At 26.0% G+C, this 20306-nt stretch overlaps 7 protein-coding genes across 7 annotated transcripts; 1 reads left to right on the top strand and 6 right to left on the bottom strand.

The window, feature by feature from the left end:
* Positions 1–673: 673 nt before the first annotated feature.
* Positions 674–1685, top strand: OCT59_020092 (uncharacterized protein; the record flags this gene model as incomplete). Its single annotated transcript, XM_066148944.1, has 7 exons — positions 674–685; positions 764–802; positions 888–1098; positions 1289–1304; positions 1387–1473; positions 1542–1574; positions 1661–1685. 7 exons carry the CDS (start codon positions 674–676, stop codon positions 1683–1685), a joined length of 423 nt encoding a protein of 140 aa, XP_065989903.1.
* Positions 1686–3252, bottom strand: OCT59_020091 (uncharacterized protein; the record flags this gene model as incomplete). The annotated part of the gene is made up of 4 exons (XM_066148943.1): positions 1686–2554; positions 2631–2649; positions 2716–3110; positions 3199–3252. The coding sequence occupies 4 exons, from the start codon at positions 3250–3252 to the stop codon at positions 2162–2164; spliced, it is 861 nt and encodes a 286-aa protein (XP_065989902.1). The 3' UTR covers positions 1686–2161.
* Positions 3253–4797: 1545 nt separating this feature from the next.
* OCT59_020090 (uncharacterized protein) lies at positions 4798–5875 on the bottom strand (the record flags this gene model as incomplete). Its single annotated transcript, XM_066148942.1, has 4 exons — positions 4798–4968; positions 5038–5239; positions 5643–5658; positions 5833–5875. The coding sequence occupies 4 exons, from the start codon at positions 5873–5875 to the stop codon at positions 4798–4800; spliced, it is 432 nt and encodes a 143-aa protein (XP_065989901.1).
* A 127-nt stretch (positions 5876–6002) lies between these two features.
* OCT59_020089 (uncharacterized protein) lies at positions 6003–7278 on the bottom strand (the record flags this gene model as incomplete). Its single annotated transcript, XM_066148941.1, has 3 exons — positions 6003–6179; positions 7078–7087; positions 7265–7278. 3 exons carry the CDS (start codon positions 7276–7278, stop codon positions 6003–6005), a joined length of 201 nt encoding a protein of 66 aa, XP_065989900.1.
* Positions 7279–11214: 3936 nt separating this feature from the next.
* Positions 11215–13335, bottom strand: OCT59_020088 (uncharacterized protein). The gene is made up of 6 exons (XM_066148940.1): positions 13200–13335; positions 12638–13111; positions 11721–12561; positions 11610–11648; positions 11491–11526; positions 11215–11424 (listed from the first exon to the last, which is right to left on the bottom strand). The coding sequence occupies exons 1-6, from the start codon at positions 13251–13253 to the stop codon at positions 11378–11380; spliced, it is 1491 nt and encodes a 496-aa protein (XP_065989899.1). The 5' UTR covers positions 13254–13335; the 3' UTR covers positions 11215–11377.
* A 1157-nt stretch (positions 13336–14492) lies between these two features.
* Positions 14493–16069, bottom strand: OCT59_020087 (uncharacterized protein; the record flags this gene model as incomplete). The annotated part of the gene is made up of 4 exons (XM_066148939.1): positions 14493–15109; positions 15153–15622; positions 15693–15877; positions 15983–16069. 4 exons carry the CDS (start codon positions 16067–16069, stop codon positions 14493–14495), a joined length of 1359 nt encoding a protein of 452 aa, XP_065989898.1.
* Positions 16070–16260: 191 nt separating this feature from the next.
* Positions 16261–16747, bottom strand: OCT59_020086 (uncharacterized protein; the record flags this gene model as incomplete). The annotated part of the gene is made up of 4 exons (XM_066148938.1): positions 16261–16352; positions 16423–16485; positions 16581–16643; positions 16732–16747. The coding sequence occupies 4 exons, from the start codon at positions 16745–16747 to the stop codon at positions 16261–16263; spliced, it is 234 nt and encodes a 77-aa protein (XP_065989897.1).
* Between the last annotated feature and the right edge of the window lie 3559 nt (positions 16748–20306).

The raw sequence follows: 20306 nt of genomic DNA, 5'->3' as shown, positions 1-20306 counted from the left end.
TTCTTTACTCACTTTATTCTTATTCTTTAGGAACGTCTCTTCTTTTGAAACGGTGATGATCAGAAATAGAGGTAAATGAGGAGCGGTGTGTGCGGATGTGTTTATTAATTAAGAAACTCTTTAATGTTTCTTTTTGGACCACTAAAGTTCGGTCTTTAATTATTAAAAAAATTATTTTTTTACGGAAATACTTTAGGAATCGTCACCTGGACTTGAATTCGTGAAAGGGTAAGTTAACCATATGGTCCTTTTGTTATAGGAACGTCACTAACGTTCCTTTTTTTTCCTTTAGGAACTGGCATTCGGGATTTTTTTTTAACAATTGCTCTGCATTTCTTTATTAGTCTCTGTAATTCCGCACCTTCCATATCAGCTCTGAACTACCTTCCTTCAGTGAAGCATCCATCACCGTTTCCTTTAACGAACAGTTTCTAACATTGGGATTCTTCTGGTAGGTAATTTTTTTTCATAAATTACTTTATTTTAACGAACTCTATTAAAGGTTCATTTTTCTCTTTTAGATTTGCCATTTTATTTCTTCGTATTCGTCATTAACTTTTGATTTTCTTTTTTTTTGTAGATTTGGCTTCTTTTTAGGTTTTGGTGACCCCTTCAGTGTTATCTTTCTTTTTAGGTTTTGGTATTTCCTTTTTTATGTTTCAATGTCTCTTTTATGGAAATTAAGGTGGGTTTTTTCTATTGTTTGTTGGTTTTTTTTGTTGTCTTTGGTTTGGTACTAAACTATTAAACTTTCTTTTTTAAGTTTTGTTTTCGTTTCACTCTTCAAACGCATGGGATTTTGGTGAGAAATCGGACAATGTTTATATTTCTATATATTTCTTTAACGTAACGTATACTAACATTTTTATTTTTTCTTTTTTTAAAAGACTGAGTCTTTAGACATCCCGAATGATCCTTACGTCATGTATACAAATCCTCAAGGCAAAATTACTATGGCGTTGAATATTGCTTGTCACAAATCTTTGTTTAACAAAAATTATCTTCTACATATCATTATATGTATTTTGGGATCAACGGGTCCAATATATGGAGAAATTAAAAGGATTGGGGACACGCAATTGGGTGTTCCAACTCAATGTATTTTACTCAAACGATTAGCGAGAAAAATTGGAATCGATCAAATTTGTTCAAACATCTTTTTGAAAGTGAACGCAAAATTAGGTGGACAAAATGTAATATTAACCAATGATCAAATTGATTTTGTATCTTTAGAACCGACAGTGATATTTGGTGCTGACGTTTTCCATTCTGGAAGAGGTGATAATAGGCCAAGTATTGCAGCTGTATGTGTCTCATTGGATTCAAAAGCTACTAGATACGGAAGATTTAGTGTTAATAAGGATCCTCGAAATGAAATTATTGAAGATATCAAAGGAATAGTAATCGATTTACTTCGTGTTTTTTATCAAAGAAATTAAGTTTTACTGAGAAAAATTTTGTTTATCGTGATCGGTGAGTTTGGCAATTTTTTCTTGATTTTTATTTTGACAAGCATTTTCTAACTGTTCTTTTTTTTTTAGACGGTTCTTAAATTCTTTGGACGAGGGACTTTGGTGGGAGTATTATTTTTTTGTCTTATTCCATCTTTATTTCGTCTTTTAAAAACGGTTGCTAATTTCTTTTTTTCCTTTTTTTTTAGGCAGCTCAGACACGGATCTTGGTGAAATTGACTCTTAGTTAGATGCTTGCATGAGATAGGTAAGTTTCGAAAAAAAAGGAATTCGAAACTTTATAGAAAGAGGTTTTTTTTAATTTATTTCCTTTTTTTTGTAGAGAAGTTGGCTCCAGCTTGGAAACCAAAATCCCAAGTATAGTTTCAAAAAAAGGAATTCGAAACTTTAGAAAAAAGATTTTTTTAGCTTTTTTTTAGTATAGATTAATATCGATACAAAATAGATTTAATATAGATTTAGATAGTTGATACAATGAAGCTGTATTATAACTTTGAGTAAACTGTAATATTACTTTAAATAAACAATATATTTACATTAAATAAACTACATTTTTGCAATATATTTACATTAAATAAACTACATTTTTGCATTGTATTTGTTACATGGACTCTCGAAATTATTCACAGTATTTTTATATTCGCTCCATATGGATACCCTACGTTAAACATAAAATAGCGATACGCCTACTACTTTTTTATAATATATATAGCGGCTACATATCTACTACACAGTCCCGATTTCGCAAGTTTCAGTAAAGTAACTGTTTGCTTATTTGCTGGTTGACACATTCCTAAATCACTTATATATATAAAGGAATCACTATGCAATAAATTCCCTGAATGAAAATCTTTATGAATTTTCCCAGCAATATGAATATCTGAAAGTCCTCTTGCAATTTGCTGTAATTTATTAATTTTTAATTCATAATCTATATATTTTTCAGATTTACTCAAATAATTTCTCAAATTTCCATTAATAAAGTAATTTAAAACCATCATGCACTCTTTAGTCTTTGGATCTTGAGTTATTCCATAACATGTAATAACATCAAAAAGATGAATCTGAAGATGAGATTTAATCTAATTGATAAAAAGAAATGTTGCTAATAAATAGATGTAAAGAATATTAAATTTAAATAAACTGAATTCAAATTACCTCATTTAAAAAATCTGAACTTATATTAGAAGAATTATTTAAACTTTTTAATGCATATTTACCACTATCACTACATTTTCTATACCATTTTTGATTTTCAATATCCCAAGAATCAATACATCCTTCAGGCAATTCAGCTGAATATATTTTACCAAAACCACCTTCTGCAATATAAGTAATATCTTGAAATTTTTCATATGGTATCCATTCAAGACATTTATTCCAATATACAGCATTAAGTTGTGATTGTTGTATAAACTCATCAATATCTTTATTTCCACTAGTCCAATTTTTAAAGTTATCTTTAAATCTTTTAGCATTACAAGGTTGACACCATTTTTCTCCTGTACCAGGTTCATTACATTCTCCACATATTCCATATACTTGTTTTCTTTTTTCTAAATCTTCCATATAAACTATTCTTTCATCTGTATCTTCTGATTCAGTAGTTGAATCAATAGTAGAAATCATAACATGAAGCTTTTAATGTACAAAAAATTATTACAATTTTAACTATAAAAATTCAATATTACTATAATTATTAATAATAAATGTGAATTTATAATACCTGGTATTCATCACCATCAACATGTTTCCATAAATTCTTTGGCTTATTTTCCATACTAATTAGTTTGAATTATAAGAATTATAATTTTATATATGCAAGTAATTTAATCAAACTAAATTTTAGAATTATAATACGTAAAAAAAAAGTTAAAACGAACGGGTTGGTCGCGATTATAAATATACACAATTTGTACTACAGTTACATTAATATGCAGAGAAATAGTGTTTGGAATCATGTAACAGTTATTCGAATAACTCGAGTATATTCGAGTATTCGAATAAGCATAGTGGTTATTCGAGTATTCATTTAGCCAGATATAGTATAGTTAAAATTCTAATTGAGCATTAAATCCTTAAATTTAACTGAGTTAAAATCATAATTCAGGCTAAAAATTATGTAAATCATTATTATAAAAGGAAATTTAACTTATTCGAATATTATTCAAATACACTTTATAAATTTAAATGAATACTCGAGTATATTCAAATATATTCGATTCCAAACACTACAGAGAAATAATATTAAACTTAATATAGCAATTTATAAAGATACTGATCATCACACAAAAAGTTCAATCAATTTGAATAAGATCAACTCGTAATGGCTATATTTAATAAACCTAATTTTGATACGTTACTCGTTATTTTGTTACACTTAATTTCCAGACTTCTAGATAGAGCTTATAAATTTGATGTACCTTATAAATAGTATTTAATTATTGTAGAATTAATTCAAACACAATATTGCTTAAATTCTGTATTGAAAATGCAAAAAGCCAAAGATATTTCACTTGAAACAGTCAAAATGATCACATGAGTAACATATGCTCGTAATTGAAAATACTTGGAAGTTCCGGGTCTGATTGAACTGATGTTCTAGAAGAATCATAGAAAATGCCGTGTAACTAACTCATTAGCTATATTTTCATAAGGATGCACCTACTTTTTTCAAACAAGCGTAAGTTCAGGAGTTGCTACATGACAAATTCTAAATTTATTATCCAAATTAATATTCCATAATAAGTGCTCGTGAATATAGTAAAAATTTTATGGCGTCTAAGTTAAATTTTTATGACTTAATTAATTAATTTATTTTATATATTATATGCTTTACTTGATACAAGGTTCTATAGAATCTCAATGAATATATTCTTGGTAAATTAATATTATAAAAAATATCAAAACATTACATTCATAAATTAAAGAGGTGATTTTATTTTTAGAAAAATTAATATTTGATAACATATATTCTCTAAGAGAATTTAAAAATTTTTTTTCTATTTTCAAATATCGTGGATTGCATGATATCTAAAAAAAAGTTCTTTTTTAATTAAAAGATTCAATATTAAACATAAAATACATGTATATTTACTGTATATACACATATACCGTATATAACCGAAGAAATCCAAACCCAACGAAAAATATATAATACAAAAAAAAGAAAAAATAATAACGTGAAGATAAAACAAAACTCCCACCCATAAAAGTAAAGAAAAAAAGATAATAAAAAAAAGAATAATATAATATAAATATATATAAGTACATTAATATAAATTAAAATAAATAATTGTTTTTTATCTAGAAATATATTTTTTTTTTATAAATTGGGTAATTTTGATAAAGTTTTTATTCTAAGAAGAGGTGATACGGGACGTTTAAATAACCATTCACGTTTTTCCATTGAATCCGATAATCTTTTTCTTTCATCAGCACTCAAATGATCAATTAATATCAGGTTTATTCCAAGAAGCTTTAGCGGCTGCTGCTGCTATAGGACTCATTACAGTAGTAGTAGTTGATACTGTAGTACTAGAGTATGTGTGGTTGAGGTAGTTACTATTGTAGTAGAAGTTGCATCAAATGCTTCTCTACTTACACTCACACTACTATGATTTCTTTTTGTCATAATTGTTCGATGTGATCCATCAGAATTTTCTTCAGCAATTAATCCCATTGAACTTTCAAATGATTTTTGATGTTTAATATGACCTGAAATTCTTCTTACACCTAAATTACTTGAAGAATCATTACCATTAATACTAGTATTCGTTCCTCAATATTATTGGTATTTGTTGCTGCCATTGTGTTTGTTACAGGTGGAGTTGAAGAAACAAAGAATAACGTCAATATAGAAGTAGTTGTTAACGTGCCACCACCACCTCCTCCCATCAAAGATTCATCATCATATCCATTCTTCTTTTATCGTCTTTTCTTGATGCATTCACTAGTGTAAATCTACTCGTCATTGATGTGTTTAAGTGTTTTGTTTTCGATTTTATTGCTCTAAAATAAAATAATGATTATCAATTGTTATTATTGTTGATATAAGTAAGTTAATATAATAGCATGATAAGTAACTTGCTTGCAAAATTGAATCAAATTTTGTAATATTGGTATTGTAAAATCCATACGATTACGTCATATTATAATTAAATAATGTACGTGATACGTGAAATACCTATTAATGAATGACATTATTAAAAATACTGCCATAATTATTACTAATGAGGAAATTGCCAAACACAACCAGGAAGAAAGAAGTAATGAAATTTTGTATTTCCGTTAAAAAATAAAAATAAAAAAATTTTCTTTTTAGTACGATATTACTTAAAATTAACGTGTATTCACTTACATAAATTGCGGCACGTCTTTAAAGTTGAAATATTCCGTTGCATATCAGAAGTATTACGAACAGTTTCTTTAAGTTTTAATGCTTTACTAATGTGATTCCATATTATAATAAAAATAATTTATACTAATTATAAATCAAAATTATTAATCACCCATATTACCCAAATTAAATTATGTATTCTGAATTGAATTCGCTTTATCTAAATCATTGATATCTACATAATGTCCTGTTATCCATGCGAATGGAAATAATGTTGATATTGGCGATATCAATAATAAAAAATCTATTATATCTACTATATATCTATTTTGTGGACTTTTATTATTACTTTTATTTGTATGTTCATTCTTTGATTATTTTATTGGAGTTGTATAAGCTAATAAGAAAAAAAAGAAAGAAGAGATTAAGAAAGATTAAAAACAGAAAAAAATTTTTTTTCTCATTTTTTAATATGACTTACTTATAGTATATATTAACGCTAATCCTGACTAATCGATCGATCAAAAAAAAAAAAATGATTTCAGCCATAGTATAACTTGGATACGCGTCAAAAAATACGTCTAATATATAAATCACAGGATGACGACAAGCTCTCATGGGGCTATAGTAACGTACCACCAATTCTTTAACAATGGGAGACAATGGTGTGAGCTGAATAGTCCCGGAAAGAGGCCAGGCTATATTTTCAGCGTATGGCCTCTGAGGAACCTATATTTGACCGGGTTTAAAAACGCAATCTTCATTTATTTGGTGGAGATATTGAAGTACAAAAATTAAGAAAAATGATCAATTACTGCACCTTACAAGTCACTTTTTTTTCATTTACACAAATTAGTAAATATGATTGGATGACTTCTTGAAGTTTTGCTCTTAAATAACCACTTTCTTATTGTTGAAGATAACCGGAAAGATCATTTCAATTATAATTTCCACAATATAAAAATCCTATCGCTGTTATAAATATGTACAGTACAGTATAGCGTATCAATATCCAATGTAATCTTTACATCCTCTAAGTAGTATTAACTAACGATGATATTAATATAATATTCGTTAAATTTTTTCGTTTCTTTTTTTTGATATCGTAAAGTTTTGAATATCCGGACTATGTTAAAAAAAACAATAATATTAGGGGAATAATTTATTTTTTATATATTAGCGTTAGTAGTTAATAAACGAAATTCAGAAAAAAAAAGAAAATTTAGGGTTAAAAAAAATAAATAAAAATTAAAAGTTACCTGATACCTTTATTATGCTTAATACAAAGCAAAAGTGGTGAAATGATTCGAATGAAAAGTAATTGTTATTTCGCAAACGATGATAATAAAAATACAAATAAAGTATATTCTTCAAGTTTCGCGAGGATGGGTTTATCGTCAATTTATTACAAGAAATCAAAATGTGAGAAAAATGATGATCTCACTTATATAACCTGTAGAATATCATGTGATTCATTGTAAATAACTTTTTTAGGAAAAGTTAGAAGGTTGTTCAAAATTTTTTAGGAATCCGAAAAATCCGAAAGATAGTCAGTAAATTTTTTTATTAGTGAGTAGTGACGTCACTTTTCAAATGTGGGTTTAAAATCAGCCATAAAATTAATATTAGAACAAATGAAAATTTTTAAATTCTTTAGTTCCAACTTTTTTTGAACTAATTAATTTTAAACTCTTATTGAACGCTTATCATCATTGGAAATATAAGATAATGTATGATTGTGATCATATATATCATAGGATCGCTCTGTTACAGAAAGATTTATTATCTAAAAAAATAAAAATGGAACTTCCTATCGATTTTGTTCAGTTTTAAAGTTATTCTTAAAAATCTTCTAGGCTTAGATTACCAGTTTTTTATAGTCTATCTTCTGATTAAGTAATTAAGCTTTTAAAATATCAACGTTAAAGTACTCATAAATTTTCTGGATTGTCTTTCTTTTTCTTTTCTTTTCTTTTCTTTTTTTTTGATATTTTGGATAGTATATAACTTTCGAAATATCGACTGTTACTTGTATTAAGAATATGCAAAGGTTTTTAAAAATTATGGGTTATCATAATTTTTTAATATTGAAATGTAATAAGATACATTGTTTATGACCATGCATATAAATAAATACTTTAATTTCTTTTTATATAAATAATTTTAATCATATTAATTACAAAACATATCAAAAATACTATCTTCGCTTTATCAGAACTTTGTTTAGATTGTATAAAATTATTTGAAAAATACTGTTGGACGTTTCGGTTCTTTGTAAATTTAATGTTAAAAATATATGACGCGCGATTAAAATATTATTGTAATTATCCCCTGATCGACACCATTTACACGTTTATGCAAATATAGTTATACCTACTGGGTAGCAAATTTTATATGTATTTATTTATCCGTTCCTAGGAGATTTTGCACTAAAATTAGCTACTATTTTATACTATTGATTATACTATTGATTATACTATTGATTATACTATTATTTATGCTACAATAACAAGTTATTTATTAAAATAACAAATTATAATAAAAATTATTCTTTTGTAATATTAATGGTAATATTAGCACATTTAATGAATTTAAGCTTAAAATTTTCAGCCAATTCTAAGTTTTTATCTTTACGTTTCAGAGGAATTGAAATATTTTGAATTTCAGAGAGTGTTTTTCTTGAAGATGAGTGAAATTCATTATTAGAGTCAACTTTATTTATATTTTCTTCATCACTGTCTTCGTGCACATACCCTGCAATATTGTCGCTAACCTTTTCTGTATCCTATTAATATAATAAATATTATGTAAATTAAAAAAGAAATTATAAATATATTAGAAAAAGAAAAATACCTTGTGTACGCCTGGAAGTGTTAGTTTCGCAACTTCTAATTTTTGAATTTCATTTTGTGAACGATACCTAAAAATACAGTGTGATTATAAAAGTTAAATAAATAAAAAATTATTATGAATTGGAAAAATAAGATACTTACGAATTTAACCTTGCTAAATATTTATGCAATGTTACATTCATAATAGCCTGAGGATCCAACCCTTCATCATTTAATTTTTGGGCAGTACGTTTTCGTAAGGAATGATTTACGACTCTTCTATTTGTACAATCAATACTAGTAATGGTGCAAATTTCTTTTAGCATTCTGGATAGTTTATCTCGACCCATATGCTGTGAAGAATACCACTTTCCCAGTTTAATATCTAATAATATAGATTAATAAGCAATTAAAAATTAATTACATTAATAACATATCTCAATAAAAATAATATTACCTTCAGGATCTTTATTAACATGAAGAAAAAAATTTTTTTCAGCATTTTTTGGTCGTAAATTAAGATATTTTTTAATATCATAACATGCGCCACATTCTTTAGATTCATCTGGAGGAATAATATGTGTAGGTGTTTGATTAGAGGTTGGTCGATGATAATAGCCCCCCTGATGGGTTTTATCATGAATTGTAATAATATCAAAGCCTCCATCATCACGTTCCTTAAAATGTTCAGCCATAAGATTATAATACGACCCTCCTCTTTGCGCTGTACAACATCCTACCCATAGAAAAACTCTTTTAAGTAATCCATCTGGCGTTTCATTTGACATGTTAGGATGCTCAAAGATCTTGACCATTTCATCATCTGTAAGAGCATCAGTACCATTATATTTACCATTGTTAATATCTTCAAGCTCAATCATTCTAGTATGTAATGTATCACGAACTGCCCCAAATTCAAAGTCTTCATGTATGTTAAATGGCTCTTTATCTTTAAACAATTCTTGGTAACATCTATTTATGGCACAAATTCCATTGTATAGAGAATTTGCTTTATAATCCTTTTTTTCTCTTGTTTTAATAATTACAATAAATTCGCATAACAACATTGCAATAACCTTCTTATCATAAAGAGTTAATAAATAATAAATCAATATCTGGTTGTGTGTCATTCACAAATTCCTCAAATCTGGAGAACCATAATCTAGTATTTTTCTTGGTATTTTCAGGTTTTGCTTTAGTGACATATCTTTGTAGAGTTTTTAAAGAAGGACGTTCATATGATTCTTTGGGAATAGATGGCTTTGAAATTTCGTGTATATTAGAAATATTTACATTCTGCAAATGAGTAAAATTTTCTTTTAATTTATCTGTAACGTCAATATTATTTTTTGAGTGTAATAGTTCTGAAGCTTTTTTAAAATTTTGACTCATTTTTTAAAATGGAAAAATAGAAAATAGCGGTGAAAGAAATTAGGATGCAACAATAAACTATATTTTATAATTACTGATTAACACGTGATATACTACAATAAAACAAATTTTTAATATTGTGTAAATGGCAGGGGATAAATCAATTATATCCTGGCTAATTGGAATAGTAAAATTTTACTTTAGAATCGGAACATGATCAGCCTATCGGCTGATCATTTATCCGATCCTAGTAAAATTTTACTTATTCCTAATTAGCCAGGATATAACTAATACTTACACACAAAATCGATTCGAGTGGATAATTAATTAGTTCTAAGGACATTAGTTGTAAAATGCATTTTATAATATCCTTTGATCATATAATAATTGAATAAAATCTTTTTCTTTGAATGAGACTTAATTTAAATATTAGTATTTATTTAAAATTCAAATATAAGTCAAACTATAATAGACATTTTCAGTTTTCATAATAAAATTCAAAAAAAAAAATAGTATAACATAAAACTCTTTTCTATTTTTCAATTAAAATACTTAGCATCATATGATATCTGTCTTCCAGTTTTTGGGATAAATAAATTAATACATACAACGCTTTTTTTTTGGTGACCCCATCCAAATCACTTGATTGCAGTCATCGCTGTATGTACTGTATAAATACATGTAAAAAAAGTCATGTTATAAAGAAATTGCGTACCAAAATGACGAGTTAGAATTTATTAATTTATTATTTCCTTATTATACTTGTTTTTATGTTTCACTTCAGTGGTATTATGAAGTGACTTCCTTTAATTTAATTTGTTAAAGTTAAAACCATCAATGAGATAATTTTAAAGGATTATAAGATGTAAATAATTAATAAAAAAAAATTGTTCTCCTCATAATTACGGCGAAATGACTTTCGACGAAATGTCCTGATACCGGCTAAAAGACATGCATGGCTTTTGGCTAAAACCTTATCTTTTCGGATTTCCGCCGGCATTAAACGGTTCATCGATTAAACCCTTCTAAATCGAATATCATAAAATATTTATCACGTAATGATTATCGATGTACACAATAATCATATTGAAATTCAACTCATTAAGTATTTGCGATTAGCGATACATTTATAACATACATAGAGCAATAGCTACAAGATATTTGCGATTTTACCATTGTAAATTAAACAACAATTATCAAATAAGTATAAAGAATTTAAGCCCTTTATTAAAATGAAAACGTAATTTCTAAATAAATACAACCGATAAGTCAGTATATACTGAATATATGTAAAAAAAAGTAAACAAAGGTATAAAATATAAAAATAGAAATAAAAGGTTCATTTCAACTGTTCAACGTGCTCTTCAACTTTCAATATTATTTTCACCGTCTTGACAAATTTCATTAAGTTCTATAAAAATAGGTAAATAAATCAGATAAGAAATATTAATGAAGTTATAAATAAATAAAAACTTACCTGATTCACTTAATTGAACATCAAAACATTCTGAAACTGTAAATTTAATAAAATGTATTTGACCGTTAATAAATATGAACGCAATAATCATAGTAACGATAATTAAAAGAAATACTTGCTTGGATTCGCTAATGTTGATTGAATAGCATACTTAGCATCTATTTGGAAAAAAAGAATAAAATTAATAATGTAAATGGTTTTTCATAACAAAGGTAAATAAGTTAATTTACCTGAATTAAATTGAAGAGATGATAAATCTGAAGAATTTACTGGTTTTGGAAGATTTTTAAAATTTAAAAGTCTACTAGTATAAATTGCTTGTGGATGTGTTTGAATATTTTTGGATTTATCTTTGCTTGATCTGCTTTCAAATTTTCTTTTTCCAATTTCATTACATTCTTTTAATTGAGAATATAATTCACTATTTTCATTATCCCTTTCAATATAATATTTTTTTAATGTTTGATATAATTCTTTGGCCGTTGGTCTATTTTCTATTCCTGCATCCCAACATTTAACAATCAAGTCTGCAAGTAATTTTGGCACATCTTCAGAAATTTTTGGTCTTTGTCCTTTACATATTTTAACAGCTAAAAATTCATCATGAGAAGTATCACCATAAGGAATTTCTTCAGAAAGAAACTCATTCATTATTATGCCAAATGAGTAAATATCTGCTGCTTTTGTATATTGATGTCCACGTAAAACTTCTGGTGCCATATATGGTAATACTCCATAAATTCCTTCTTCTTTAACTGGTTTCTTATTTGCTGGTTGACACATTCCTAAATCACTTATAAACATACCTCCACTTTCCAATATATTACCTGAATGAAAATCTTTATGAACTTTCTCAACAATGTGAATATCTAAAAGTCCTCTTGCAATTTCCTGTAATTTATAAATTTTTTTTTTACAATCTATATATTCTTCAGATTTATTCAAATAATTTCTCAAATTCCCTTTATTACAGTAAAATAAAACCATCATATACTCTTTAGTATTTGGATTTTGAGTTATTCCATAACATGGAACAACATCATTAAGATGAATCTGAAGATGAGATTTAATCTAATTGATAAAAAGAAATTTTGCTAATAATTAGACATAAAGAATATTAAATATAAATAAACTAAATTCAAATTACCTCATTTAAAAAATCTGAACTTATATTAGAAGAATTATTCAAACTTTTCAATGCATATTTATCCCAACATCTTCTGTGCCATTTTTGATTTTCAATATCCCAATATTCAATATGTCCTTCAGGCCATTTAGCTGAATATATTTTACCAAAACCACCTTCTGCAATATAAGTAATATCTTGAAATTTTTCAAAAGGTATCCATTCAAGATATTTTTTATAATATACAGAATTAAGTTGTGATTGTTGTATAAATTCATCAATATCTTTATTTCCACTAGTCCAATTTTTAAAGTTATCTTTAAATCTTTTAGCATTACAAGGTTGACACCATTCCTCTCCTGTACCAGGTTCATTACATTCTCCACATATTCCATATACTTGTTTTCTTTTTTCTAAATCTTCCATATAAACTATTCTTTCATCTGCATCTTCTGATTCAGTAGTTGAATCAATAGTAGAAATCGTAACATGTTTCTTTTAATGTTCAAAAAATTATTACAATTTTAACTATAAAAATTCAATATTACTATAATTATTAATAATAAATGTGAATTTATAATACCTGATATTTATCAGTAATAATATTCTTCCATAACCACTTTGGCTTATTTTCCATACTAATTAGTTTGAATTATAAGAATTATAATTTTATATATGCAAGTAATTTATTCAAACTAAATTTTAGAATTATAATAAGTAAAAAAAAAGTTAAAACGAACGCGAGTATAAATATGCACAATTTGTACTACAGTTACATTAAGCTTAAACTGTTACAATTTTTTTATGCAGAGAAAAAAAATGGTATTAGACTTAATATAGCAATTTATAAAGATACTGATCACAAAAAAATTTATATTGTTCAACTTTTTTTTCAATCAATTCAACTCGTAATGGCTATATTTAATAAATCTAATTTTGATACGTTACTCATTATTTTGTTACACTTAATTTCCAGGTTTGCCAATTCTCTAGATAGAAAAATGATGAGCTTATAAATTTGATGTACCTTATAAATAGTATTTAATTATTGTAGAATTAATTCAAACATAATATTTGCTGATATTTCTTTACATTCTAAATTGCAAAGACAAAAAGCCAAAGATATTTCACTTGAAACAGTCAAATGAACGCATAATTAACATATGCTCGCAATTTGAAAATGCTTGGAAATTCTCGGGTCTGATTGAACTTACTTTTTTTTTTCAAACAAGCGTAAAAGTTCAAATGATTTTCAGGAGTTGCTACATTACAATGACTTGCTATATTTTAAATTTATTATCCAAATTAACATTCCATAATAAGTGCTTGTAAATATAGTAAAAATTTATGGCGTCTAAGTTAAATTTTTATAACTTAATTAATTGATTTATTTTATATATTATATGCTGTACTTGATAATACAAGCTTCTATAGAATCTCAATGAGTATATTCTTGGTAAATTAATATGATAAAAAATATTAAAACATTACATTCATAAATTAAAGAGGTGATTTTATTTTTAAAAAATTAATATTTGATAACATATATGAATTTAACAATTTTTTTCTATTTTCAAATATCGTGGATTGCATGATATCTAACAAAAAAGTTCTTTTTAATTAAAAGATTCAATATTAAACATAAAATACATGTGTATATATACACATATACCGTATATAACCGAAGAAATCCAAAAATATATAATACAAAAAAAAATAAATAAATAAATAACGTGAAGAAAGAACAAAATTCCCACCCATAAAAATAAAGAAAAAAAAGATAATAAAAAAAAAGAATAATATAATATATATATATAAGTACATTAATATAAATTAAAATAAATAATTGTTTTTTATCTAGAAATATATTATTTTTTTATAAATTAGGTAATTTTGATAAAGTTTTTCTTCTAAGAAGAGGTGATACGGGACGTTTAGTTAACCATTCACGTTTTTCCATTGAATCTGAAAATCCTTTTCTTTCATCAGCACTCAAATGATCATTGATATCAGGTTTATTCCAAGAAGCTTTAGCGGCTGCTGCTGCTATAGGACTTATTACAGTAGTAGTAGTTGATACTGTAATACTAGAAGTATATGTGGTTGAGGTAGTTACTATTGTAGTAGAAGTTGCATCAGATGCTTCTCTACTTACACTCGCACTACTATGATTTCTTTTTGTCATAATTGTTCGATGTGATCCATCAGAATTTTCTTCAGCAATTAAACCCATTGAACTTTCAAATGATTTTTGATGTTTAATATGACCTGAAATTCTTCTTACACCTAAATTACTTGAAGAATCATTACCATTAATACTAGTATTCGTTCCTACACTTATTCTTATACTACTACTACTTTTACTTATTCTTTTTATTCCCGTATTTTCTCCGCTAATTCGTTTACCATTATTAACATTATTAAAAACAGTACTATTTAAATCAATTTCATCACTAGTTTGTTCATCCGAAAATATGAATACAGGTCTTTTAACTATAATAATCATTTTCTGGTGTTAAAAAGGATGGATATTTACCCTCTTCAGTATTTGAATTTTCTCCAAAATTAATAGGTGATAAAATTTGTGAACTAGATCTTGTTAAAGATCTTCTTGAATTTAACCTTTTATACGCTTCATTACGATTTATTTCAATACTAGACTTATTTTGTAAAATATTATTTGTCATTGAATTCATTGCAGCTGCATTCAATCCATTTGAATTAGAATAATTAAAATAATCATTATTATTTGTATTTGTTGATGTCATTGTGGTTGTGGTCATATTTGTGTTTGTATTTGTTACTGGTGGAGTTGAAGAAACAAATGGTGACGTTAATGGGGTCGAAGTAGTTGTTAACGTGCCACCACCACCACCTCCTATTAAAGATTCATCATCACGTGAAAAATCACCCATCCTTCTTTTATCATCTTTTCTTGCTGCATTCGCTAATGCAAATCTACTTGTCATTGATGTGTTTGAGTGTTTTGTTTTCGGTTTTATTGCTCTAAAAAAATTAGTTTTAATAAATTATTTTGTTAAGAATTAATTGTGATGAGCGCGATAAATAAACTTACTTGTATATGAAAAAAAATTGAACCAAATTTTGTAATATTGGTATTGTAAAATTCCATACGATTACATATGTAATATTCATATTATAATTGAATAATGTACTTGATAGGTGAAAATAACCATAAGTGAATGACATTATTAAAAATATTGTCATAATAATTACTAATGAAGAAATTGCCAAACACAACTAGAAAAGAAAGAAGTAATGAAATTTTAAAATTTTTGAAATTTTCGTTAGAAAAAAAAATTTAAAAAAAAAAAAAATTTTTTTTTAATATTTAAAATCACTTACATAAATTGCAGCACGTCTTAAAGTAGAAACAGTCCATTGCATATCAGAAGTACCACTAACAATTTCTTTACGTTTTAATGATTCCATAATAATAAATAATTTATACCAATTATAAATCAAACTTATTAAAAAGATCATCACCCCATATTACCCAAACTAAATTATGTATTCTACGAGTTGAATTCGCTTTATCTAAATCATTAATATCTACATAATGTCCTGTTATCCATGCGAGTGGTAATAATGTTGATATTGGTAATATTAATAATAAAAGCCTATTATATATCTGCTACATATCTATTTGGTGAACTTTTATTATTACTATTATTTGTAAGTTCATTCCTTGATTCTTTTGTTGGAGTTGTATAAGCTAATAAAGAGATTAGGAGAGATTTAGGAGAGATTAAAAATTTTTTTCTTATTTTTTTAATGTAACTTACTTATGCTTATAGGATATATTAACGCTAATCCAATGGCTAGTTCTCTACTTAATTCTTGAACAACTTGATCGATCAAAAAAAAAAAAGAAAAAAAAATTTAATTAATTAATTAATTAATGTTTTTTTTTATTTAAAAATTATTGAATTGATTCACTCACTTTCTGCCATAGTAAAATTTGGATACGCATCAAATAATACCATTAATATATGAATTACGTGAACTACAAAAAAAAAAGAAAATGATTGATTAGTTACGAATTTACGACACTATGCACACTTTTTCACACTATCTCACACTTTTACACACACTTTCCATATTTTCCATACTTTCCACATTTCCAATTTCACTTACATAAATTAAATATTATGTAGTGGTATGAATAACTTCTTGAGGTTTAGGTCTTAATAGCCTCTTTCTCTTGTTGAAGATAACCAAAAGAATTGCTTTATTATATAATTTCTATAATATAAAAATCCTATCGCTATCACCATAATTATTATACAATATGGTACTAATATCCAATGTAATGTTCTTAATAAATTTTCTTCTTCACATCCTCTAAGTATTAACTAATGATGATGATATTAATATAGTATTCGTGTTTCTTTTTGATATTGTAAAGTTTTTACAGATTAAAGAATATCCGGACTATCTCCGTTAAAAAAAATAATAATAATGAATTTTTTAGGGGAATAATTTATTTTTTATATATTAGCGTTAGTACATTAAATAATCGAATTCAAAAAAAAAGAAAATTCAGGATCCAAAAAAAAATAAATAAAAATTAAAATCTACCTACCTTTATTATGCTTAATACAAAGCAAAATGTGGTGAAATTATTGAATGAACGGTAGATGGTATTTCGTAAACGATGATAATAAAGATGCAAAATAAAGTATATTCTTCAAGAATGGGTTTATCGCCAATTTACAAGAAATCAAAAATGTGAGAAGCATGGTGATCTTGCTTATATAACCTGTAGAGTATCATGTGATTCATTGCAAGTAACTTTTTTAGGAATCCGACAGGTAAATTAAAACTTTTCATCGCTAGTGAGTAGTGACGCCACTTTTCGAATGTGGATTTAAAAACAGCCATTTTATAAAATAAAATTTATATAATTATAATGTGATTACAAAAAGTTTTTGCAATAAAAGATCTAATACCTAACTTAAATATTATGATAATACTAGAACAAATGAAAATTTTTAATTACACAATTAATTCTTTAATTCCAACTTTCTTTAAACTAATTAATTTTAAACTCTTATTGAACGGTTATCATGGAAATGTAAGATATGTATGTTCAGTTGGACGACACCAAGATCACAACACAAATCCCGTTGAAATAAAATCCCGAGTCACAAATTCTGACAGTTAAAAATCTAGTCAGTTAAAATCCCAAAGGTTTTTTTTTTAAAAAAAAAATTATATAAATTTTCCAATTAAGCATATAATTTAAAAGTGCTGTGACGCAGTAACGGGTTAACTAATATAATTTGTAAATTTTAATTAAAAGAAAAAATTTTTTATCTTGGTTAAAAGGATTATGTACAGTATATTACTAGATTACTAAACTATTCCTTATCTTCTAAAATTAGAAATAATTACAGTAAAAAATTAACTAATCTCAAATTCGTCTGATCGAATCTCATCAGGATTCTCAAACTAAAAATCAATTTTCTAAAACTAAAAACTAAAAGGACTCACGGTTTCAGCTTCCCTATTATATAAATAAATTAATACAAATTAAATAAATTATCTAGAAATATTTTATTTTTTACATAAATTTGATGGTTTTTCTTCTAAGAAGAGTGATACAGGACGTTTAGTAACCATTTTTCCATTGAACTTGATAATCTTTTTCTTTCATCTACACTCAAATATCAGGTTTATTCCAAGAAGCTTTAGCGGCTGTTGCTGCTGCCATGGGAACTTATTATAGTATTAGCAGTCGATACTGTAGTACTAGCAGTATATGTGGTTAAAGTAGTTAATTGTAGTAGAAGTTGCATCAGATGCTTCTCTACTTACGCTTGCGCTACAATGATTTTCTTTTTGTCGTGATCCATCAAAATTTTTTTATATAAAATCATGTGATAATCCAATTTTTATGTGACGTAACAAAATTAAAAACTTGAAAAATCTCAAAAACAACTGAAGTTTTCTAATCAACCCTGCTTCCGCTTCTTCTTACTATCAGAAATAATTTTTTTCTTTAAATTAACCACATTTTGCATACCCAAACTATAAATACCTAAATAATTTTGCCGAACATATTATTATAAAAAGATCAAAAAAAAAAAAAAAAAATGATCCGGTCACAAAAAAAAAGAATATCTGTATCACGTGAAATCAATTTAATTGGTTTTATAGCTGGTTAAAAAATTGATCCGTTATAGTTCATTCACTTCATTGAGGAGGTTGGGTTTATACGCGTATGGTGGATAAAGTAGTTTTCCTTTTGTAAGGGCTTAGCCCACAGACCTGTATGGCTTCCGTCATTGTCTACATTTATAAAATTGATTCCGGTATATCGAAACTATAGGCCCAAATCCGGTTTATATCGAGATCCGGTTTATCGAATTTCACTGTGTAATCTCAAATGATTTTGATGTTTAATATGTCTTTTTATACCTAAATTACTTGAAGAATCAATAATTATTTAGAGGATGGATACCCACTTCCGGTTCTTCGGTATTTGAATTTCTTCAATAGTAATATGTATTAAAATTTATGAACTAGATCTCAATAAAGATCTTATTGACCTTTTATAAGGTATTGAGTAAAATAGGACCGTAACCGTAACGCAAATTAGTACGTACGTGTGTTTTTTTTTTCGTACGTACATTTACAGCTAATCAATTTTTTTATACTAGTACGTGTACGTACAAAAGTTTTAAAATTTTCGTACTAATTTAAGTTTTCGTACAATCGTACGACTTTGCATTTTTGTATTTTTGTGCAGCCTCGAATATTGTTTTTAACAAAATATCTTACTAATTATAAAATTAAATGTTAAATTATAAAATTAAAAATATTCTTTGAAGAAAAGCTAATAAATTTTCATTCCTTTAATATATTTCAGCTCCATAATAATAAAACTGACCATTAAATAATAACTAAATTTTATTGGTTTATTTATAATTAATTTTATCATATTTTATTTTATATATAAATTAGACCACCATATTTAGCATTTACAAAATATAATTTTTGGTATTATGTGGCGCATTATTAGCAAATTAATTACAAAAAAATTTGTACAAGAAAAGTCATATTTTTTAATATAAAAACCTGTTCAAATTCAGGATTTACTAGCTCAAATGGATAATCTTGGATATATTATAAATATTCATATTTTCAATTATTTTTCTTCTTCAAAGAAGTATAAAATTAAAAGAGATATTTACGATAACAGAACTTTAAAATCATTATATTACAAATTTATAAATTAATCAGAATCACAATTCAAATATTGTGTGCAACATATTCATCTCAAAAATTTGATCACATGAAAAAAAATCAATTAAAGGTCCGTCTGAGTACGGAAAAATTTAAATTTTTTTTTTTTAAACGTCCGTACTAATTTGTATTACCATACAGTACTAATTTACTATATACTCCTTTTATACGTATAAACTTGTAGGTTTATAATGTCATAAAATTTTTATTATATATATTTTTTAAAAATCTCTTTAGTTCCTACATTTTACAAATTTTTAGTATCAGGTCTTGGGTTATTACATTTTTGATCTAATAAAACTAATCTTCTAATGAGTAAAAGCGGTTAAAAAAAACAACTCAGTACTTTTAATACAGTATATCAAAACAAAGTCTTTTACTGGAATACTATGATTAATATAACTTATTTATTCATTTA

The sequence above is a fragment of the Rhizophagus irregularis genome, chromosome 3 (genome assembly GCF_026210795.1).
Source record: "Rhizophagus irregularis chromosome 3, complete sequence".
Taxonomy (NCBI): Eukaryota; Fungi; Glomeromycota; class Glomeromycetes; order Glomerales; family Glomeraceae; genus Rhizophagus; species Rhizophagus irregularis.
This window is presented reverse-complemented; position numbering and strand designations above follow the sequence as displayed.